The 20,894-nt window shown below is 43.8% G+C and overlaps 3 protein-coding genes across 3 annotated transcripts in view; 2 read left to right on the forward strand and 1 right to left on the reverse strand.

Moving 5' to 3' along the window:
- Positions 1 to 3: 3 nt before the first annotated feature.
- LOC117900579 (pancreatic triacylglycerol lipase) lies at positions 4 to 1,457 on the reverse strand. Its single transcript, XM_034810988.1, has 3 exons — positions 1,292 to 1,457; positions 1,113 to 1,224; positions 4 to 1,057 (listed from the first exon to the last, which is right to left on the reverse strand). Exons 1-3 carry the CDS (start codon positions 1,362 to 1,364, stop codon positions 49 to 51), a joined length of 1,194 nt encoding a protein of 397 aa, XP_034666879.1. The 5' UTR covers positions 1,365 to 1,457; the 3' UTR covers positions 4 to 48.
- Positions 1,458 to 2,404: 947 nt separating this feature from the next.
- On the forward strand, positions 2,405 to 4,529 carry LOC117901486 (glycerate kinase). The gene is made up of 2 exons (XM_034812253.1): positions 2,405 to 3,719; positions 3,775 to 4,529. Exons 1-2 carry the CDS (start codon positions 2,592 to 2,594, stop codon positions 4,102 to 4,104), a joined length of 1,458 nt encoding a protein of 485 aa, XP_034668144.1. The 5' UTR covers positions 2,405 to 2,591; the 3' UTR covers positions 4,105 to 4,529.
- Positions 4,530 to 10,592: 6,063 nt separating this feature from the next.
- Positions 10,593 to 20,894, forward strand: part of LOC117900604 (protein decapentaplegic) — a 32,718-nt gene continuing 22,416 nt past the window's right edge. Inside the window, exon 1 of the mRNA XM_034811017.1 lies at positions 10,593 to 10,921. The gene's annotated coding sequence lies outside the window, so the exon portion shown is untranslated. The remainder of the gene's footprint in view (positions 10,922 to 20,894) is intronic.

Raw genomic sequence — 20,894 nt, forward strand, 5'->3', positions numbered from 1 at the left:
AATTATATTTAACATTATTCGAACCAACTAAAGTAATCACAAATATTGCTATGACAAAGGTTCGTCTTCTGCTTGATCCTTCCAGACCAGTGGCCTCTCGAGATCTTCCACATCTATCTTCGAATAGTTCTCGGAATCCTCCAGCTCGAGGAACGCCTCCAACAGCTGTGGCTCAAAGTCATGGTCGAGTTCATTGGACTCGGGACTCAGGTGGAACTTGGCCAGGTGTCTGCTGTTGTCCACGTCCTCCATTTTTCCCAGGGCATAGGGCGTATCGTTGGCTGTCTTGAGGAAAAACGAACCCTTCACGTCCTCGGCCACGTGGTAGCCCATCAGGGCCTGCGGCGCGCTGGTAGAGCAGAGTCCGATGAGGTGGACCAACCAACTGGAACACTGGCGGCCCCAGAAGCCAACGGTGGAGTTAATGGACTCGGCATAAAAGCGGGGAGCTCTCTCGTGGTTGCAGCTCCCGGGATCGCTGGGGTTCTCCTCCATGCAGCCCGGCTGCTGGGGCCCGAAGTTGGGGTAGAAGTCCACATGGCCCATTGCACGGAGCATTCCCCGACCCAGTACATCCGAGTGGATAACATCCACGAACTCTGCGTCGCCAGCATCCAAGCGTCGCGCATCACTGCCCAGGATGAACAGAGGCTTGGCCGGATCCAGGCCCGTAATCCGCTTCAACTTTCGCTTCAAATGATTTGTGGTCTGACCCGCCACCTGTCCGCCAAGACTGAAGCCAATGAGGTGTATCAACTCATTTGGAACTATGCTCCGGTCCACCAGGTTGTTGATGAGCTGCGCCAGGCACTTGCTCACTAGAGGAACGTTTTGCACCGCCTGAACATAGCAGGGATAGCGCACCAGTGGCCCATAGTCAATGGATATCACGTAGACATCCTCGTGATCGAGCAGCACTGGCCGAATGATGGAGTTCGGGGCAAAGTCTCGATAGCCCGTGTATCCGTGGATGAGTATCTTCAGAGGGCGCGGTGGCTGAAAGTCCCAGGGATTGAGATTGAGTGGATCCAGCTGGATGGGACTATCCCGAGTTGAGCTGAAGAACAAACCTCTGAGTGAGTGCAGAAACAGGGGCACTGACAGCTACTTACTTGGAGTAGAGCCAGAAGGTGATATTTTTATTGGGACACTCTCCACGCATCACAAAACATGCCGGATCGAAGAGTCCGACCAGGGGGTTGCCTTTTGCCAACCAGACGAATGCTGTTAAAGGAATACCAATGAATGGAGGGGAGGCTCTACCGATCACGCGATCGATTCCATCACTTACCCAGCAAGCAGAGCCACTGCGCCAAAAGCTGCATTGCGCCAAAATTTTCTAACACCGACTGTGTTTCGGCCATTGAAAGTTGCTGCTATTTAAAGTCTGGCAATTATCTAAGGCCGCGATCTGGCTAAAGCCAATTGATTGCGGCTGCGGCATATATAAGCACCCACACAGGTGCCAAAGCCACTCCACCAACCAACCGCCGACCCAACCACAATTGGTGTCAAATAAGAACGAAAGTAGTCTGAGCTCATGTGGATCGTTAGACGGTTCAATTTCAAAATATACAAACCAAAATGTTACTTGTAGGTCCATGTTATGGCCAACAAATTATCAGTTTTTACAAATTCTTTAAAAAAAAGTTCTGCAGTATAAAAAACTCCAAATTGTATTAAAAATATGGAATGCACATCTATCAGGAAAATTCGGTTTGGTTTCTTGAGAAACATAATGGTTTAAGGTTTTTGAGTTTAACATGGCTCTGTTAATATCAAACACAATAACAGAAAGGGTGACATAGCTAACAGCTTGCGACACACTGCTCTACAGATTCTGCATATGTGGTACTTATTTACATTTTATTCTCTTCTACAGCACGTTTAACTTTCCTGGAGGGAGGTCGTTCTTATAGATCGAGAGACTCGTCTTTGTTTTATATCGTTATTAAATATTTCTTTATTATTTTCCAGGATCTTTTAAGACGCGAGAGGGACTCACCTTCTTGCCAGACGCACCAGTCTAGATGTACTTGCCATGTCAACATATGTATGTTGTTGTTATCTATGTCGCAAAGGTGTAGATTCCACGTAGTTACTATATAGGATAACAGGAAGCTTATTCCATTTTTCAGAGAATTGATTCAGCAATCGGCTGAAAGTATAAGTGTGGAGTTTAGAGTCGCAAGAACTGGTAATATTAAATATAAAATCAAAATCGAAAATAATTATTCAGTATTTGGTATGTTTGCGGTATATATTGAAGATAAGAAGGTATATTTTGGTATATTTTGGAGGGTTATGCGGGCACATTTTATTTATACCAAAAATGTACATTGCTGCTGAACTTTTTTGTTTAATCCTTAATTTATAAATAAACCTGTATAAACAAGTCTTTAACAGCAATCCAATCCAGTAGATTCTTCATCCATCCATCGGATCAAATTATGGGCTGAGTGTTGAGGATGCTGGCCAGCTAGTATTATTACACTGAATATCAAAACAAATACATACATACGAATGATTTCCTATCATGGACAGATCATTTTTGATGATAATCTGTGCGGACCACAACAACATCTTATATAATGGCGAAACGACAAACCTGGGAGCACATGCGACAGGTCTTCGCCCAGGCGGTGAACGCTGTGCATCCGGAGAAGATATTCGCCGATTTCCAGAGATTCGACTTGCGGCCGCAGCGGATTGAGAACGGCACAGTCTGCATCAAACTAAACGGAGAACAACACGATATTAGTGGGAAAAAATGTCACATAGTGGGATTCGGAAAGGCCGTGCTGGGCATGGCCAACAAAGTTCATATGGACTTGGGCCAGTACTCAGCCGGAGGAGTTCTTAGTGTCCCGGTGAATACGTTGAAGCAGTTTGAGAAGCCCATCCAGGGTTTAACCGTCTACGAGGGAGCACCCAACAATTTGCCAGATGAAGCGGCCTTGAGAGCTGCCGAAGCTATCAAAGAATTGGCCCAGAAGATGACTGTCCAAGATGTGCTCCTTGTGTTCGTGTCAGGAGGTGGATCTGCGTTGCTGCCGCTGCCTAGACCACCTCTTGACCTCTCTGACAAGCGAAACATAGCAGATAAGCTGATGAGGCGTGGAGCCAGCATCCAGGAGCTCAACACCGTGCGCATAGCCTGCTCGGACATCAAGGGCGGCCGTTTGGCCAGATTTGCTGGCAATGCGGGACTGCTGGTTACCTTTGTCTTGAGCGATATCATAGGAGATCCTCTGGAGCTGATCGCCTGTGGGCCCACCATCCAACCGGTGGGTGGAGAATCCGCTGTTGATGTTCTCAAAAGGCACAAGGTGTGGGAAGAGCTCTCTGAGGAAGTTCGAAATGTCTTTGAGGTGTCGCACACCCCAGATAACCCTTTGCTGCCCAAGCACAAAGTCTATGTAGTGGGTAGCAATGTCATAGCTACCTCAACGGCGGCCCAGCAGGCTGCAAAATATGGCTACATTCCCTGCGTCCTAAGCTGTTCTGTACAGGGTGAGGTGGACCAAGTGGCAGCCGACTATCAGCGCCTGCTGCAGGGCATACTGCAGGCCAGGCAGGCTGGACTCTGTGAGGAGCGGCTGAAGGAGAAGTACGCTTTCGGAGAAGATAGCTTCCAGGATTTTAAGGCGGCTCTAGAACAGCACTTGAGCAGTCAGATGCCGCTGTTTCTTATTTGTGGTGGCGAGCCAGTGATCAAAGTGTGTAGAAAGATCCAATATTAAAATCTCACATTAATGATTTAATGTCTTTCAGGTCACAGGTCAAGGTGTGGGAGGACGTAGTCAGCACTTGGCCTTGCTGATGTCACAGACTCTACATCGCGATGAAATGCTGCGTGATTGCACCTTCCTAAGTGCCGGAACAGATGGCATTGATGGACCCACAGATGCGGCTGGAGCCTTTGGAGACAGCAGCGTCATTGAGTCATTTCTGGTCAAACACACGCTGGACGAACTAGCCGAGATCCTGCGCAACTGCGACAGCTACCACTTCTATAGGAATCTTTCGGATGGCGACTACCACGTGCACACTGGCCACACAGGAACCAATGTGATGGATCTACACTTGCTCGTCGTTCCATAGTGGAATGCCTCAGTGAATGTGGGGCAATTTGTTAATAGAGCTGCTCTTGAACTGCAGACGGGCAATAATCGTTTAAATTTGTTTTTACGATTTTCCTCTTTAATTTTTGTCTATCAAATTTTACGACTTTTTTCATTAACATTTTTAATATTCAGTCAAATTTAAATAGTTTCAAGATCTTTATGCTCCGAGGCGAGACCCTCCAGAGTGACAGCATAAAAGGCAATTAGCTCTCCACTCAGTCATTCCCTTGTTACGAAATCGGCAATGGCATTTAGACATTTTCGGCATAAATTGTCTTGATTATAATTATCCGGTAGTGGCAGATGTGATAAATCAATTTGTATGTACGATTATTATAAAGCATAAATATATTCGTGTAATACCCGGGCACCATGCCTCCGCTCCTTTGTACTGCGTCTCATCCAAATGCGCTGCTAATAAATCATCTTAATTGTTCGAAACGCCAAAGGCAAACAGTAGCAACAGTCGCAGCAGCAACTACAACAATAGCCAGCGATAATTGCAATTAAAAATTTAAATTTATTCGTCTTTTTTTTTTTTAGCATGGCAGAAAACTAAAACGCGACGCGCGCCCAGTTGCAATATAGAAATTTGTACTAACTAACACTTTGAATGCATATTTTTATAATTGCAATATTTTCTAGCCTTTCTATTGCTGTTTCGTTTCGTTTCGTTTCTGTTACTGTTTCCCTCTATCTTCCAGCGCTTTTCATTGTTTACTCGGCGCTCTGCCGCGCATTTGCCACCATTATAAAATAATCACATTCGCCTGTCCCTCTTGTGCTATTTTTGCTCGATTAAGCTTGTTATTAAATGCAACCGCCTGCACAGACATTAGCCGCCAGCGGAGATGACTAACTTCTGATTCCTTTAAATCTGTATTATTCATTGCAATGATGAACACAGACACGATATCAGTGTCAATTAGCTAGAGAGTGTCAGCTGTAACAGAAGATACATATGCAAACATATGTTTAATGCCATATGTAAAGTTAGGAGAACCTTGGAGGATTGTTTCGCATGCCATCCCTTGGTGGTACTTTTGAGCTTACAGCTTGTAATATCTTTTAGTGTAATTATGTCACACAAGACACCAAAAGATCCATGAACTATACAAACATTTTCAATTGATTATCGTCACTTCAATCGTAAATCTCTTACACGCAACTTCAGAATCATTTTAAATTGAAATTTCTGCTGTGTGTGTGCTCCGATTTGCCGCTCACATTACGAGTACATTAATTAAGCGCTGCCTACATGTCGGTCGGCTCGGTCGCCCACTCTCAGATCTACATATGACGATTAGAAACACTTCCGCTTCCGTTTTGCGAGACTTGTACTTATGTACATGCCATCATCATCACCATCACCATCATCCGCAGCTGCTATATTTAACATTATTATTAGCCAGTGACCACCATCAAGTCCGCCTCATCCTCCCACATGGCTGGAGCAGCAGCAGCAGCAGCAGTCGCAGCTGTGGAATGTCGCGTCAATTTGTCTGCCTGTGCATATGGCATGGCATTAATCTCAGTGTAGAGTACCCAGTCTGGTACCCATCTTCCCATCGAGTAGCGGCAGGGTAAGGCTGCGACAGCAACAGATACGGCCATGGAGTGCAAGTGACGCGTTGATTTATTAATTAAGCATTGGAGCGCGGCAAGGCGGCAAGGCGGCAGCTGAGATACCCAGCAACGCGTGGCAACCGATCCGATCCGATGCTGGCGATGATGCTAATGAAGTACTCGCTGGAAATTTTAATTAACGATCCCCGATTCGATCGCCATCGCCATCGCGATCGCGTTCCCCAGCATAGACTCTTCCATAGAAGTGTTGACTTATGACATCACACCAAAGCCCCAGCCGCCGCAACAGATGCCGCTCGCTCTCTGATCATTGCCAGACAAACTGACGACGCTTATCACAGACAACAGAGACACACACGGAGAGCATACATCACATTGAACATTGCGCATACGCCACGTGGCCCCAAAGGCGAGCAATTAAACAATGTTCGCACTCTGTAGCGACATCCACGAATTCCGTTCTTCTGCTCTTAATTTGTCTAGACAATGGCAAAGTTCACTCCGAGCAAATATAATTTGGGCAAAGTTCAATTAGCGCTCTGTAGCATGCCTTAGTCGGGGCTGAGGGCACAAAAGATAAAGAAAACTGAATGAGAAGAAAGATCGCAATTTGCATATTACTTCGAAATTGCCTTGACTAACCCCATGAATCATCAGCGGAGAGATCTTCAGCTGGAATCTCTTAATTGTAAGCACATGCTGAACATTTGAGGGTTGCAGTACAGCGAACTTTATCCGAAAATTCACAGTGGGATCCAGAAGGGGAGAAGAAGGGTTCAAGAAAACATTGGCAATTGACAGCAGTGTCTTGGCTTGTACAATTTTTGTAACTGAATCATTCAAAGTGAGCCCAAAGGGTGTTTAAACTTCGGAGTTATACTCGTGATCTTGCAGCAGTGCAACATGAACATATTTATGTGTGGTTTGAAATTACATCCTCCCACTTTCCAGTTATCATGGGTATTGATCTGTTCATATGCCGAATGCGCAGCTTAATGTCAATCTGCTCTTTGGCCGGCTCTGAGCACTCAGTTGGCTGCCTCCCGCCTTGAGACCATTAGTGCATTACAAATAGGTGCGGCAGCAGCAGCAGCACCAATAAAAACAACAGCAAGAAGGGTCTTGGCCACAGACGCTGCGGTGCCGTTGACCAACGTGACTGAGATGGAGAAAAAATGTGCGCTCTTCGCATCAGCAGCCCAGCCCAGCAGACGACCTCAAGTGGCAGGCATTGCAATCGAGTTGCTGCCTCAACGCTTGGCCACAATGAGCGAGGCTGCAGCAACCGCAGCGTGCTGTGGCAGCAACAGGCTAGAGCTGTAACGAAGGCAGAGCAGAGCAGCATCCACAATCCACAATCCAGAAGCAGTTCAAGTTTGCGCCGAGGAATTCCTTGCCGCTGAAATAATTAAGCATTGCAACATTGTTTATTGTTGCTGTTCCCTCTCCTGCTGCTGCTGCTGCTGCTGCTGCTGGGTGTTGCAGGCTCGTTTAACAAGGCAGCCAAGTTCTCAACAAGTTCCTCCTCCTGTTCTACAAGTTTTTTCTCTCTTTTTTTCCTGCTGCTGCTCCAGCATCAGTGGTGCTGGTGCCACTCAAAGGAATTTCCATTTTATTTACATTTAGAATGTGCCGAACGGACTCGTCGCATGTAAAGCGGGCCAAATCGAAAGCTATTAGAACTTATTAGCATATCAAGCAGGAACATGGATAATTTAGTGGCAACAATGTTGATCCAAACCAACGAAGAAAATCTAACAAAGAAATGTATATTCTTTTTACTACAAACCAATTCCTTCCCATCACACTTGTTTCAGTTTCAATAAAACGTAAAGTTAGTAATCGATTTATGAGCACTTTGATAGTACATATTCAGGTAATTGCTGTGTCCAGCCAAAGTTAAATGATCACTTCCCATGCGCTTTATTTACGGAACTGCCAGTCGCCAAACTACAATTTCCCGGCACTACAATTGTGAGAAAGTGTCAGCGCTGCAGTGTTGCTACTGCGACTGGCCGTAGCCTCCAATCTCGATTGAGTTGGAAAGAAAAAAAAAAAAAAAGAAATACTCGTAACAACAAAAATTTTCCATAACCTCAAAAAAATGCGTCGGCTATTTTTAAAATGCGCAATCTGCGAGATGCGTGCCCATGTCCGTCCGGCTGTCCGTCTGCCCGGCGTTCCGTCCGTCTGCTGATGCCGCCAGCTGTGTGCCAAGACAACGCAGCAGCCTCTCTCGCTCGCTCCCTGCGTCTCCCCACTCGCCATGTGTTGTCTGCGTTTATTGATTTATTAGAAAATTCCAATGAACAAGTTTTAATACACGACACAGCGACCGATGGAGTCGATGTTGTCAGCATGCTTGTTGTGCTTTTTCTCCTCGCTGTGGTTGTTGCTATTTTTATACCCGGTACTCGAAGAGTAAATAGGGTATATTGTATTTGTGCACATAACGGTTGTATGTAACGCACAGAAGGAAACGTCTCCGACCCCATAAAGTATATATATTCTTGATCAGCATCAATAGCCGAGTCGATTGAGCCATGTCTGTCTGTCCGTCTGTCCGTCTGTCCGTCTGTCCGTCCGTCTTGTTGAGCGCCTGGATCTCAGAGACCATAAAAGCTAGAGCCACCAAATTTTGCATCCAGACTTCTGTATGCTCACACTGTTACAAGTGTATTTCAAAATGAGCCACGCCCTCTTCCGCCCCCGCAAAAGGTCGAAAACCTCCCAAATCTACAATTTTAAAGATAAAAAAGAAAACTAAAAACGCCATTCCGTAGGGAATGACCATATCTATCTGATCACCAAATTGGGATCCGATTGGATCATTATTATGGCCACAATGAAGAAATTAAGTTGCAGTGGCTAAACCCACCCTGTCCAGCAGCTTTTGTTGCTTTTACACATTCTCTCATTCACACTCTGCTTCGCGCAGTGGCAGAGGCCTCTTCCCCTGACACGTCTCTGACTCATCTTCTGCCGCGACTCTGCCGCTGCCTCTGCCCTGACTCTGCAGTGTGTGTCTCTAGGGGAGGGTGGCGAGCTAAAGGAGCGTGTTGGCGTGAGTAGTGTTGTTGATGTAGATGACAGATGAAGAGAAAATGTAAAATTTGACAAATAACCGCTAAGTTGCAGATGTAGTACTGAGTACCGGGTATAAGAGTTGTGACGCGGCTTAAGACGCGTCTCACAACGTTCCTCCTCGTTTCTGTTGTTGCAGCAGCAAAAACAATGCGAGAGCGAGAGAGAGAGGTCGAAAGAGGCATCCAGCGAAGGGGCACGAGTGGCAGCAACTGGGAAAAGTAACAAGTGCAATATTTTAATTACGTTGCAACAACAACAACAACAGCAACGACCACAAGATCAGCAAGTTGCAGCAATGCAGCATGTTGCATTGATTTGGCCAGCCAGCGCTGCCAGACAGGTGCAAAATCTGTGCTGGGCCAACGTTGCGCATGGATAATGTGGAAATATTTATTAATTATAAGTGGGTTGTGTTACTGGCGGTACTTAACTACTAAGTGATGGCCAATGGATAGCTCTGTGCTCAGTAATTTTCTACACTTCCCCAAAAGTATTTTATTATATTAAAATAAATATTCAAAAGATCTTCTTCTCTTAGGAATTATCCGTACTCAGCTATGAGGCGAAGAAAACCCTCTAACCAGAATCTCTGGTATCCATCACTCCCAAAACAGTCTGGCAGCGCCAACGTCTCTAAGCATTTTGCAATCAACTTTGATTTGCATTAGCAACGCTGCACTCTTGAAGAGCAGAGCCCGTCCAGAGACAAAAATAAACCGAAGCGGTTGAGAGAGCAGCCGAAAAGTTAAATATGTAACAACTCTAACAGAGAGACCAAAGAAAGTCGAGCTGAGATCTGTGACTGAGATGGAGACTGGGATTGGGGCTGAGACTGAGGCTGAGGCTGAGGCTGCGACTGAGACAGAGTCCGAGAGAGTTGAAATATTGTAATTGTCTTCAGCTGTCCGACTGACTCTGACTTGTTTGTTATTGTTTCTTGAGCTGGTGTTGTTTTTTTTTTTTTTTTTGGCTTGATTAATAATTAATCGCACACACACGGACACAAGTGATTCGTATCTGTGTGCGCATATACAGACACATGCAAATGTGCCGCTGGTTTTAATTACTCAACTTAAATGGCGCTTTGAGCGACTTAAGCAACTTGATACTGTGCGACATTGTAATGGTGTGCGTAGGGCTAATATACATACACACACACATATACATATACAGGAGAGTGTGTGTGTGTGTGTGTGTGTCTGCCGATCGACTCTCACTACTACGAGCTCGAAACTAACTAACTAGCTCGCCACGGTTGCTGGCACTGGGACTGGGGCTGGGGCTGGTGTTGCTGCTCGGCTCGGCTCCGGCTCCGGATCGCTTTTGACTCGCGCTGCCTGTTCGCCTTGCCTCGGCCGCTGAGGCCGCTCATTCAGTTTTTTGCGCTCAACGCTCGTTGTACGGAACCGAAAAACGTTCGTCGCCTCCGATTTGGGCTTGTCGCCAAATCAAAAATTTGTTTACCGCAGGCCCAGGCCCAGGCCCAGGCCTCATTCGAATATTCTAATAATTTTTTTGTTTTCCCGCTGGACATCCGCAAAAGTCGGAGCAAAAGTCGCGGAAAAAAAAGAGTTAAGGCTGCAGCAGGTCCCAGCGACAGCGACAGCAACAAGTGTCACAGATAGCAGCTGGTGCCCTAAGAAGAGTAAACAGCTCTTAAAGTTCTCTCCGATCCGATCCGATACAATACGAACCCATACGATCCGTTGTGCGCCTCTCCTCTGCCCCCCCGCTGCGCTTCAGAGCTCGCCTCGAGTTGGGTTCCGCGATTGTTCGTTGTCGTCGTTGTGGTCGTCGATTTTGATTCGTATAAAAAATACAAATTTGTATTCATGTGCTTGTGTGTGATGGTGTGTAAAAGCCAAAAGTTAATAGCCAAAAGTCTGAGCTTTGCCTGAGCCATGTGAAGTGCCAGTGATTTCCATACCCAAAAGAGCGCAAAGAAATCGAAAAGAGTATCTCGTGTACATCCATCCCATGCTGCCCCCTCTGCGCGCACCCGTACGAATATAATGTATGCATCGTTCGTGAACTGCCAGAATTGGTTGTTGTTGCAGTTGCAGCCAAAGGATTTGTGGATTTTGGAGCGTAACTGAGCGTAACCGCAGCAGGTGCACCAGGTAAGTGACAGGCCTCAGCCGGATAACGCGCATACGCCACAGTGGATGCGTGTCCAATGCCAGAAACTAATCCAATTGCTGTCGAGAGAGCTCTAGAAGCTGCCATTGCTGTACCACATATAGTTTCAGTGGATAACATGATACTAAGAAATGTTTATGTATAAATGCCCACAAGGGAAGGCTACTACTTATCTCGGGTTTGACTGAGGGGAATTACGCAAAAGGCTATGTACGGGAAGGGAATCAGCCAAAATAACTGTTTTACTACATATTTCACGAACAAACAAATGATTAAAGTGTTAAAGAGTGGAGCAAAATCTGCCTAGAATTTCATAAGACTTCTCTTTGTGAAATTCCATCATTGTGCGCCCTTATCTTGTGAGTTTCGAATGCATATCGAGTGTCAATTGAATATTCATCGCACCAAGTGATGAACTAAATCAACGGCATTCCACACAAATCACAATTAGCGGCTGACACTGACATTGGCCGTGGCAGGAACCCTTTGACCATGCCTTGTAGTCGCTAATTTATGACGCCATTTGGTTAATTGAATAATTTAATGTGACTGGGCTGGGCGGGGCGTGGTTACACTTTACTTTGTTACGGATTCGACATCGATATCGATTGCATAAGCCCTGCCAGCGAGAACGAGAGCCACGATCCCACACAAGTCATGGTCCACATTTGTAACTGAGTCGAAATCTGACTCTGGCTCGCAATCTGCATCTCTGTATCTGTGTCTGCGCCTATCGTAGTAATGCAGTCAGCTGATTTGCTTTGCTAATCAATTGGCGTTTTATTGCAGCCCAGAGAGCAGCCCACCAAAGCAGACTTAAAGTCTGACTACACAATGCTCAATTAGATTATTAATTGCGCTGTGATTGTGCATAAAATTAGTTTATCTCACTTAAAACACACGCTGGCAGGTGTGAAAGGCACTGAAAATAAAACTTCAAACCGATAACAAACCCAAATAGCAGCAGCAACAGCTGACGAAGAGACCATGAAGGTCTACCACTTTCGGAAATTCGACAAAAAAGCGAAATAAAAATCGTGAGCACGCAATGAAGCAGCAAAGATGAAGCTGGCTTCCATCTCCATCTCCATCTCTTGCCTCTCTTGGACCGGCCTGGCAAATCACGTTGCTGATAACAACAACTAAACAATGCGGCAATAATTTGCTGGCCAGCACCACCCCTGACATCCCCTTACACCAACCATCTGTGGGCAAAGTGGCTACTGGTCATCAGCATCCGAGGCGGAGGCAACCGGTAACTGGCTTAGGCCAACATTTTTATCAAAAGTGGTGGCATTAGTTGCTCTCCGCTGCCACCTCCCGGACCCAAACTCGGCAAAGGCTTACATGCAAACGAAACTGGTCACACTGGACATGGGCGGCAGTGGGGAAAGGATGAAGCAGAGCGAGAGAGAGAGAGAGAGAGACGAGACTCCCAATAGTTTCACTTATTTTACACGCATTTCTTAACGATAAATAAATTCCACAAGCAGATGCTACCAGCAACAACCACAGCCAGAGCCAACAACCAGAGCCTGGCCCAGCCCGGCCCGGCCCGGTCAGCAACAACTTTTGCTATCACGTTTCCATGCAAACAACCCAGCAACAAAAATATTTTCATTGGTGTTCGCTTGTACTTGAATTGCTCCATGGAGTGCGGAGAGCAGAGCAGCGGAGTACGGGGGTGGAGACTGGAGGCTGCAGCACTGGCTGGGGCATGCACCAGAGGAGACAGGTGGCAACTGCAACTAATGCCAGCTCTAGTCAGGTGCATGCTGGCTGCTGCTCGTGGACTTTGCACCGATCTGTTTGCCGTTTGGGCAATTCTCAGTCGGAATATTTCCGCCTGATGTGGCGCCTCAAGGCAATTGAGAATGATATCCGATACTACAGGCTGCCGTTCGATGGGCCATACGCACAGAATCAAATCATTCATGTTGCATCAGATGCTGGGGATTGATATTTGGTGGTGTAATTCTTTTATTGTAGTTTTAATATAAATAAATATCTTCTATGGGGTTTCTTTATAGTCTCTCAAGGAGTGAAAATCGTTCTCTTTGGTCTGTCAGTCACCTGCTTAACTTTTATCTACGCCAAGATGAATGAACTCGAATTCAAGGTGGTCCCACCAAATGCTTTGGCAACTCTTTCTGTCTGTCAAATCGAAATCTGATCAATTTTGCTTTTTATTTTATTTCTTCTCTCAAAAATATTGTATAAGGTCATCTTCTTCAGAACCTTGTCATACAGGTTTGCCCAGAAGATGCTAAAATTTGTAGTTTCACCAGCTCTCCACGAGCACACGTAGTATTTGGAATCTCGCTCTATGGGTTGGCCTGTCTTGGGACACCTCTGTGGGCCACACGTCGTATACCCAATACGGTTCGCTTTTCCAATTCACTTTTGCTCTGGGCCTTTCTCCTCGGCTGCCATCATTCTTAATAAGTATTCCTAAGCATCGTATCAATTTCTTAGATATTTATATTTATTGTATATGATTTATCATGTCTGACACTTGGGCCAAACCACTTGTCAAATGGGAAACAACGGCAGTAACAAGAACAACACCCAAGTAACAGCGACATCGACAGCATGCTGTGATTTTAGATAAATTCATAACTCAAAACTCAACTTGTCTTGCCTTCAAAGTTCAAATCACTTGGCACTCACTCACACACACACACACACACACACGAAAACCTCAGACTCTTGAACACTCACACAGTCACAGCCAAGCATGATCGTTCGTGTTTGCATTTGTATTTCATTTTAATTATTTATTTATGCGTTATTTTTGCGCGCGTTCATTTCGATAAGCTTCAAATGGAGAGACACCATTTACATTTACAGTTACATACGCGCATATCGCACATTCGACGAGCTAAAGCCGAATCGGGCTGGGTCTTTACTGTTGTTTTTATACCTTAATAAAGGGTATTTTAATTGTAAGCACATACTTGGAACGGGAAGTAGGAAGTATTTCTTCTTCAATAATCCATCGTTCTGTAAGAGTATTCTACTCGTTGGATATTCAACACTTCGTGGCACAGCAATCAGCGGCAGCAACAAGTCAGCTGTTGCCTCTGGCGAAATTTTGATTTAACTTGAAACGAACTTGAAAACGCTCTAAGAGCAAGCGGAACGATAACAAACCGCAAAATTGTGTTCTTTTTATTTTATTTATGTTCCGTTTTTGCATTGGGGGCCTTTAACTCTTCTCTGTAACACAAAAGTCAGAAGTAGTTTCTTACTAGTTCGAAATTTTTATGATTATAGTACTCACATATGTATGTAAATATTTTATCAAACTAATTTTGGTTTGTTGATTACTGGGGTATGTGACAGGAAACTCGCATAAAAGTTAGATATAATCGTACATTAAAGTTGTACAACTATTCCCAAAGAAATATATTACCAAAAGTTAAAAAAAATTAAGGTACTAGCTGCATAGGGATTTAATTAGCTACGTCTAATTATTGTATGCACATAAATGGAATTTTAAATTTACTCGTAATTATGTGGCTTTTTTCCCTTGAATTTGGTGAGAGTGTTTCGATCAAAGCTTTCCACAGTTTTTCCAATAACAAATCGTCGGTGAAGCAATTAGCACAAATTAGAAACCCAAGAAAATCACATCTTCTGCTCTTCATTGGCCTCTGCTCAGATATTGGATTACAGAACACGTTCTCTGTCCACACTCGGATTTGTTTACTGTTTGTTTGTTTGTTTGTCGTCACAATCATCGACGTCGTTATGATCATGATCAGTGGTAACAGAGATAGCCACGAACGTGGGCTTCACAGTTAGTTCCGTCAGCTAAAACCACTTTCGGTTGGATTCGAAGAGTTTAAACTAGATTCGAGATCCAGATCTTTACGACCTTTCAATAACATAATTTATATGTGCAATACCAAAACGGCAACCACAAATAATCAAGGAAACCATAACAATAAACTAAACTGCAGCGTCCACAAATAATAATTAAAATGTATGGGCATACATTTATATATAGTCTAAACCGCAACGAAATGCTTAGGAGCCAGTCGCTCGAGGGCTAATTTACAGTTGAATGTAACAACTATAACTTTTTACGAGTTCAATTTATAGTTGAGCACATTTAGGGACTTTGTTTTATTTTATTATTTCAATTGTATTGAGATTCAGTCGGTGTGGAAATGGAGTCAACATTCTGCGGCGCATTCAAACTCGATACGGAAAGCTTTTGTGCGGGGCCTGCCTCTAAAATGTTCCATTTTCACTGATGCAAATCGGTTATTGGGACAAGAAAGTGCCAGGCGCACGCACACATTGCAAGTTTATTCGAGGTACAGGGTGATGCTAATATTAATTGTAATAACAGCATTTACATTAAATTCATCTGGCAATAGCTTGTGTTTAATTAAAGACATCTTAAGATGGTTAATTTGGAGACGCTGCTTCATTCCTTTCCGAATTTTCTAGAGCCTCAAGGAAGCTCTCTACCTCTTCTGTCAGAAAAACAATTGATTTTAAATATATAACTATCCGCTGTCGCATTGTTCGGATGGTATTTATGTGGAGCAGTATGGAGGCACCCTGTATCTGCGTGGCGTCTGAGTGTGACACGCGCTCTCAGCATCCAGTCCATTCCAGGCGGGCAGAGCGGCTTCTCTGCCGCTCCGGCTATCACTTCACTTGACTTCACTTCAATGGAGCGGCAGCAGCAGCAGCAGCAGCGGTACCCGTAGCCTCGCAGTCTCCGCCGGTCTCCGAGTCCCTCCTCAATCCACAATCGTTGCTGCCCCTGATAAGCCAGAGTCTGAATGTTGCTGGCTGTGCCGCATACGTTTCCCCCCCTTGCCAAGCTCGGCATCATTGCGAAAGGTCTTCTTTGTTGCTGAGAAGGAAAAACAATAATAAGAAGAGGAAGAAGATCAGCAAGAAGAGGAATAAGTAGCATACACACGTCCACGAGGAAGATGTTGAGGCGGCAACGGCGCTTCGCTGTAGCAATTTACAATAACAGCAGCATCCAAAGTAGCAGCAGCCACAGCTACACTACACCAGACACTACACTACGCTACGCAGCACATTATACTCCCTATGCATATAATAAAAGCAAACCACAATACCAGTAACACCAGCTAGAGCGAGCGTCATCAACTACAACAATAACTCAAAGGCCTAACATTACCGAGTCTCTTATACCCTTGACTATCCATAGTTACTTTGGTCAAACTAATACCATGTTAATTCTATAAAAACCTTTTAAAATTCAGTGTTTTTGAAAGATTTATTGGCGAACTAAGAAAGTACCCAACTCGAGTCCTGCACGTAATCTTCATGTTAATTCAGAGTGTAAGAATGTAAAACTGAATATAAAAGAATGGTGCCCTTATCAATCAAATGAACTCTTTAAAAAAAAGGAACAAAAGGCACTACTTATGGGGTCGATAATGCTTCGTTTTTGTCACAGAAAACACAGATCTCGTCAAAATTAAATACCCTTTGTAAGAGTATAAAAACGACAACGACGACTACTCCACCAACTGGCAGTGAGACGTTGATTGCCACGGAATGCCGTCAAACAGGTTAAAAATGTAGGTAGAAATTCAATTAAAAATTGGTTATTTATTTATTTTGGCATGCACAGAGATCGGCGCGTATATCCACCGACTACGAAATACATATACAAATATAAATTTTGCCCAGATATAGCTGCTAATTTTTACACATAAAATCGTATGTGACTGTGTGCTTGTAACCAACATAATGTGTATAAAAAATGTAATTATGCCATATTAATGTGGCAAGCAACGCATGCTCGTCAGAGGGAACTCAAACTCTCGACTCTCGATTTTAAAGTGAAAACCCCAAAAAGCGCAGCATGGGGCTCCCGACAAAATATAAACTAATCAGGCAATTTGGTGCTTTAACTAGTTTATACCCTGTAGCCTGAAATGATTATGATGATGTCAGAAAATCAACGTTCAAACATTCAAAGTACATTTATAATTTCATCAACATTGTACTGAAAATCTTAAACTCATTCCAATCAAAGCCAATAAATCACAACCTCAGTTCGACTTGGTAATAAAAATACCAGTATCACGCTAACAGCGATTGCATTTGATTTTATTAATGCAAACCGCAAAAAGCTAATTTTAGCTGGGCTATTTATAAATCTCCAAGTTTTGCGGCCCACTGACAACCGATCAAGTCATGAGCGATTTAACCATATACGTAAGCTGAGATATAGTTACGGTCACAGAGCCCGTAACTGGTTGCCAATATTACGATCGTTACTATCGCAGGCAGGCAGGCAGAGATCCCGCGAAGACGGGAAGACGGGAGCGCGATCTCAAATTTGCTTCTGATGGATCGTTTCAATTTGTGACTCTGACATGCATGATTAAGATACTAATGCGATCGATTTGAGGGTCGTTTAGGGCCTGCCGGCTTTGCGGCCTTCCCAGCTGGAAGCTGCCTGGTCCGATCTCTTTCCGCCCTCCGATTCTGACTGATCGAGGCGAAAAATGTACACTAAAATTCGCCTGAATTGGTTCACTACTCAGGGTGAATTACTGTTGGCAGCCGACGCGTCGAGAAGAGAACTTTGACTTCCAGGAAGTAGCCACCCATAGATAGAATAATACTCGTACATGCTACACGTGTTTGTATATGTAGCAACTATTTGTATGGGTAGCCCAGACACCGCGACCAGATCACTCTTCGCTTGGCTTGGTGCGATAGTGATTGCGATCGCAAACCGCTCTGTTTGATACAGAATGGAAAAGTTTTGCCCGTGGCCTTGTGCGGAAAAGTCTGTGGTTATTCGAAATTTTGGCATGCCGCCTCCCTCTTTGCAAGCACTTTTTATTCTACGAATTTACGAGGGCATATTTGTTCTGAAGCATTTTCGACGGCTCCCATCCCATGAAATTTCGACTAAATATGCGAAATAGTACATTTCAATGAACTTCCATGACATGCAAATTCTAGAATACAAATGTTCTCACAGGCTCTCGTGAAATTGTGAAATTGTGTGGGCTGTAGGGGGATGCCGCCACAGGTGGATGCATTAAAATAATAGTTTCGCTGAAATATCACTATGGGCATTTGAATGCTGATAGATTTAGGTGATCTCTTTGAAAACAATTCAGCACATTCGTATCTTTCTTTAATTTAAAGGGAAAATATGTTGTGACTTTTTAGCTAAAGTTGAGCGGGGAATTTTGATCATATACACAGGTATTATTCATTAGAATAATTTATCTCCTAATTATTTATTGATCTACAGACTTCCTGCTCTATTTACAAAAGAGCATTTCCATTAAAATCTTCTTAATCATTGTGTCCAAATGCCAAGCTGTGATCTTTGATTTTTCCACACCATTTCACTCAGCTGAACGACCAACATCCATAGATTAGGATCAACAAATCTGCGCAATAGTTGCCTCAAGGCTTCCATCGGGTAAATGAACTATCGGATCCAGCCATGACCACAAACTCTGATCTCCCCGCCTATGATAAGGTCAGGAGCTAAATTATTTACCTCGGAAATTCCCATGCAAACTTTCAGTGTGTAAATAATTAAGCCATAAAAGTCAATTGCGAGTCGAATGAAAATGTTCCGAAGGAACGCTCATTTATGGAACGCTTAGGAAGATTCATTTATGGCATGGTGATGGGAATGGGGAGGCGGTGGTACAAGGCAAAACATGCCAATTTATGTATAGCCAAATTCACGGATAAATTAAAATAATTGAAATACTTTGAAAAGGTAATTGCGCTAGAAGCGGCCTGCTTGTTGATGCTAATGACCAAACATAAATTTCAGTGGGCCAAGAGCACGACAGAGGCAGACTGAAAGAGGGAAAGAGAGCAGAATATGCATAAATATAGATACACATTTTTGTATATTTTACCGGCCGGTAAGGCGCGCATATGTATGCAACATGTTTTACTCTTCTTTTCCATTTTATACCGGCCTCGAAATCACTCGCCTCATTTCCATGAACGCATTTTCATTGCGCGGCCACAAATCATAAATGTTTCTCTCCCGCTCCCCCCGCCAGCAAAATATTTAGACAGATTTTGTTGCCAAAAGCCGCTTACAGGTGGCTGACTGGGCCGGGACTTGGCGACTTTGGCTGGGAAGGGGAATGAGGCTGCGCCTGTTTCCAAGGTGGGGGTAGAATCTCTGAGAATCTCTGGCGAAAATCAACTTTGCAGCATCATCCTCCCAGCTGGGCGGCGTGGTCAAGGTTATTCCAATGTGGGGATACTCCAACTACACGTTCATGTCTATATCTGTATCTGTATCTGTATCTGTGTTTGGATCTGCTGGCGGCACTGCAGGACATCATCATCATCGACAGGCGTGCGCTTCTTTTAACGATTTCAACAAAAATATTTCGCTTTCTGCGCTGCTCATTAATTCGTTTCGATTAAAAATTGTTTTTTGCTGCCTCTCTCTCTCCTTTTTTTCTGCTCATCTGCAGCTTGTTATGCATAAAAATCACAGCAAGAGACCTCTGGCAGACAGTGTGCCGTACCTGGTACTCGCTGAACTTCAAAGGTATGCTGCATTCGAGAAAATTGAAAATAAACGCAAAGGAAGTATTTCTTGATTATGATCGATAAACAAATTAAATGTTGGCCTTAAAGCTTGGAGTAACGATTTAAAATTATTTGATAACTCAGAACGATCTCAATCGGACCAACATTACAGCGATAATGTTATTAGAACGTAAACTATTTTCTTTTGTTGGGCGTTTAAATCCGTTGGATTCTAAATTATTACATTAATCTCTTAATGTGAGTTTGATTAGAAAGGTATCATGGTATCTTAATGTGAGTTTGATTAGAAAGGTATCATGGTATCTGGGTATCTGGAAGTCGGCATTTCGAAAACTTATTCCGATTTTACTTGTTCCGTGTCGGTTGGGTTTTGGCATTTTATCTAGCGGTGAAAAAACAAGTTGCCGCTGACTCGAGTACCTCTGAAATTTTTACTGGCAGTTTTTTTTTTGGGGGATTTGTGTTCTCTGGATTTTGGCCTTAGCTTTTTCTTTGGTTTGGTTTGTTTATGTTTAAAAACGTACGCTATGTGGAATTGCTCTGGCAGTCCATTTGTTTATGGTAGGGTCTGCCGCAGACTTTCCATCCGTGCCACTTGTTCTCACTTGGGGCTTTGTTTAGTTGGCTGCGGCGGCCACTTAATTTACCAAAATATATTCAATTATGGTTGCACTTGGTTTATCGCCTCCCTTTGGCATATTCTTTTTGTATTCAAAGAGTTTTCTCTTTTCTTTTTTATGTGGCCTGAAGAGTCTGCGACTTCTCTCTCACGTAACCATTGCAAATATTTCGCACTGATTTGAAATCGCGATTTTGTTGCTATTTCGGAGCTTTTTTTTGTAGCTTTGTTTTGTTTTGTTTATTTGTGTGTTTGTGTTAGCGGGAAATAATAATTGAAAGTGTATTTCTGGGAATAGAATTTCAACAATTTGTAAGTGTTTTAGCCAATTTTTTGGCAAATGCAGAAACGAGGAAGAAATACCCGCCGATGTTTTTAGCATTCGATTCCATCGAAGTTTTCACACAAAATATTTGTTTGTTTTCAATCTGAGAGTTGCATTGATGAATGTTTGGCAACGTTCGCGGGAAATCGGATCATTCAACATGGGTAGGATGGCGTGCGGAAAAGTTCGGAGTGGATAAGGAAAACTAGAAAATAATGGGAATAAATATACAAATATTTCAAAGGGAAATCTAAGCAATATCTGGGTTAAAACAGTTGCAAACCAATTCCTCAATGATTATTGTCTACATATTCCAAAATGTATATCGATAATACAATTTCACATATATCGACCAAAAGAAAGTTATGTCCCACCCCAGACAAACACTCACAACTCGAACAGATTTCTCGACAAATACTCGCATCACGCATAGGATCAATTGAGACGC

Source organism: Drosophila subobscura, chromosome U, assembly GCF_008121235.1.
Source record: "Drosophila subobscura isolate 14011-0131.10 chromosome U, UCBerk_Dsub_1.0, whole genome shotgun sequence".
NCBI lineage: Eukaryota > Metazoa > Arthropoda > Insecta > Diptera > Drosophilidae > Drosophila > Drosophila subobscura.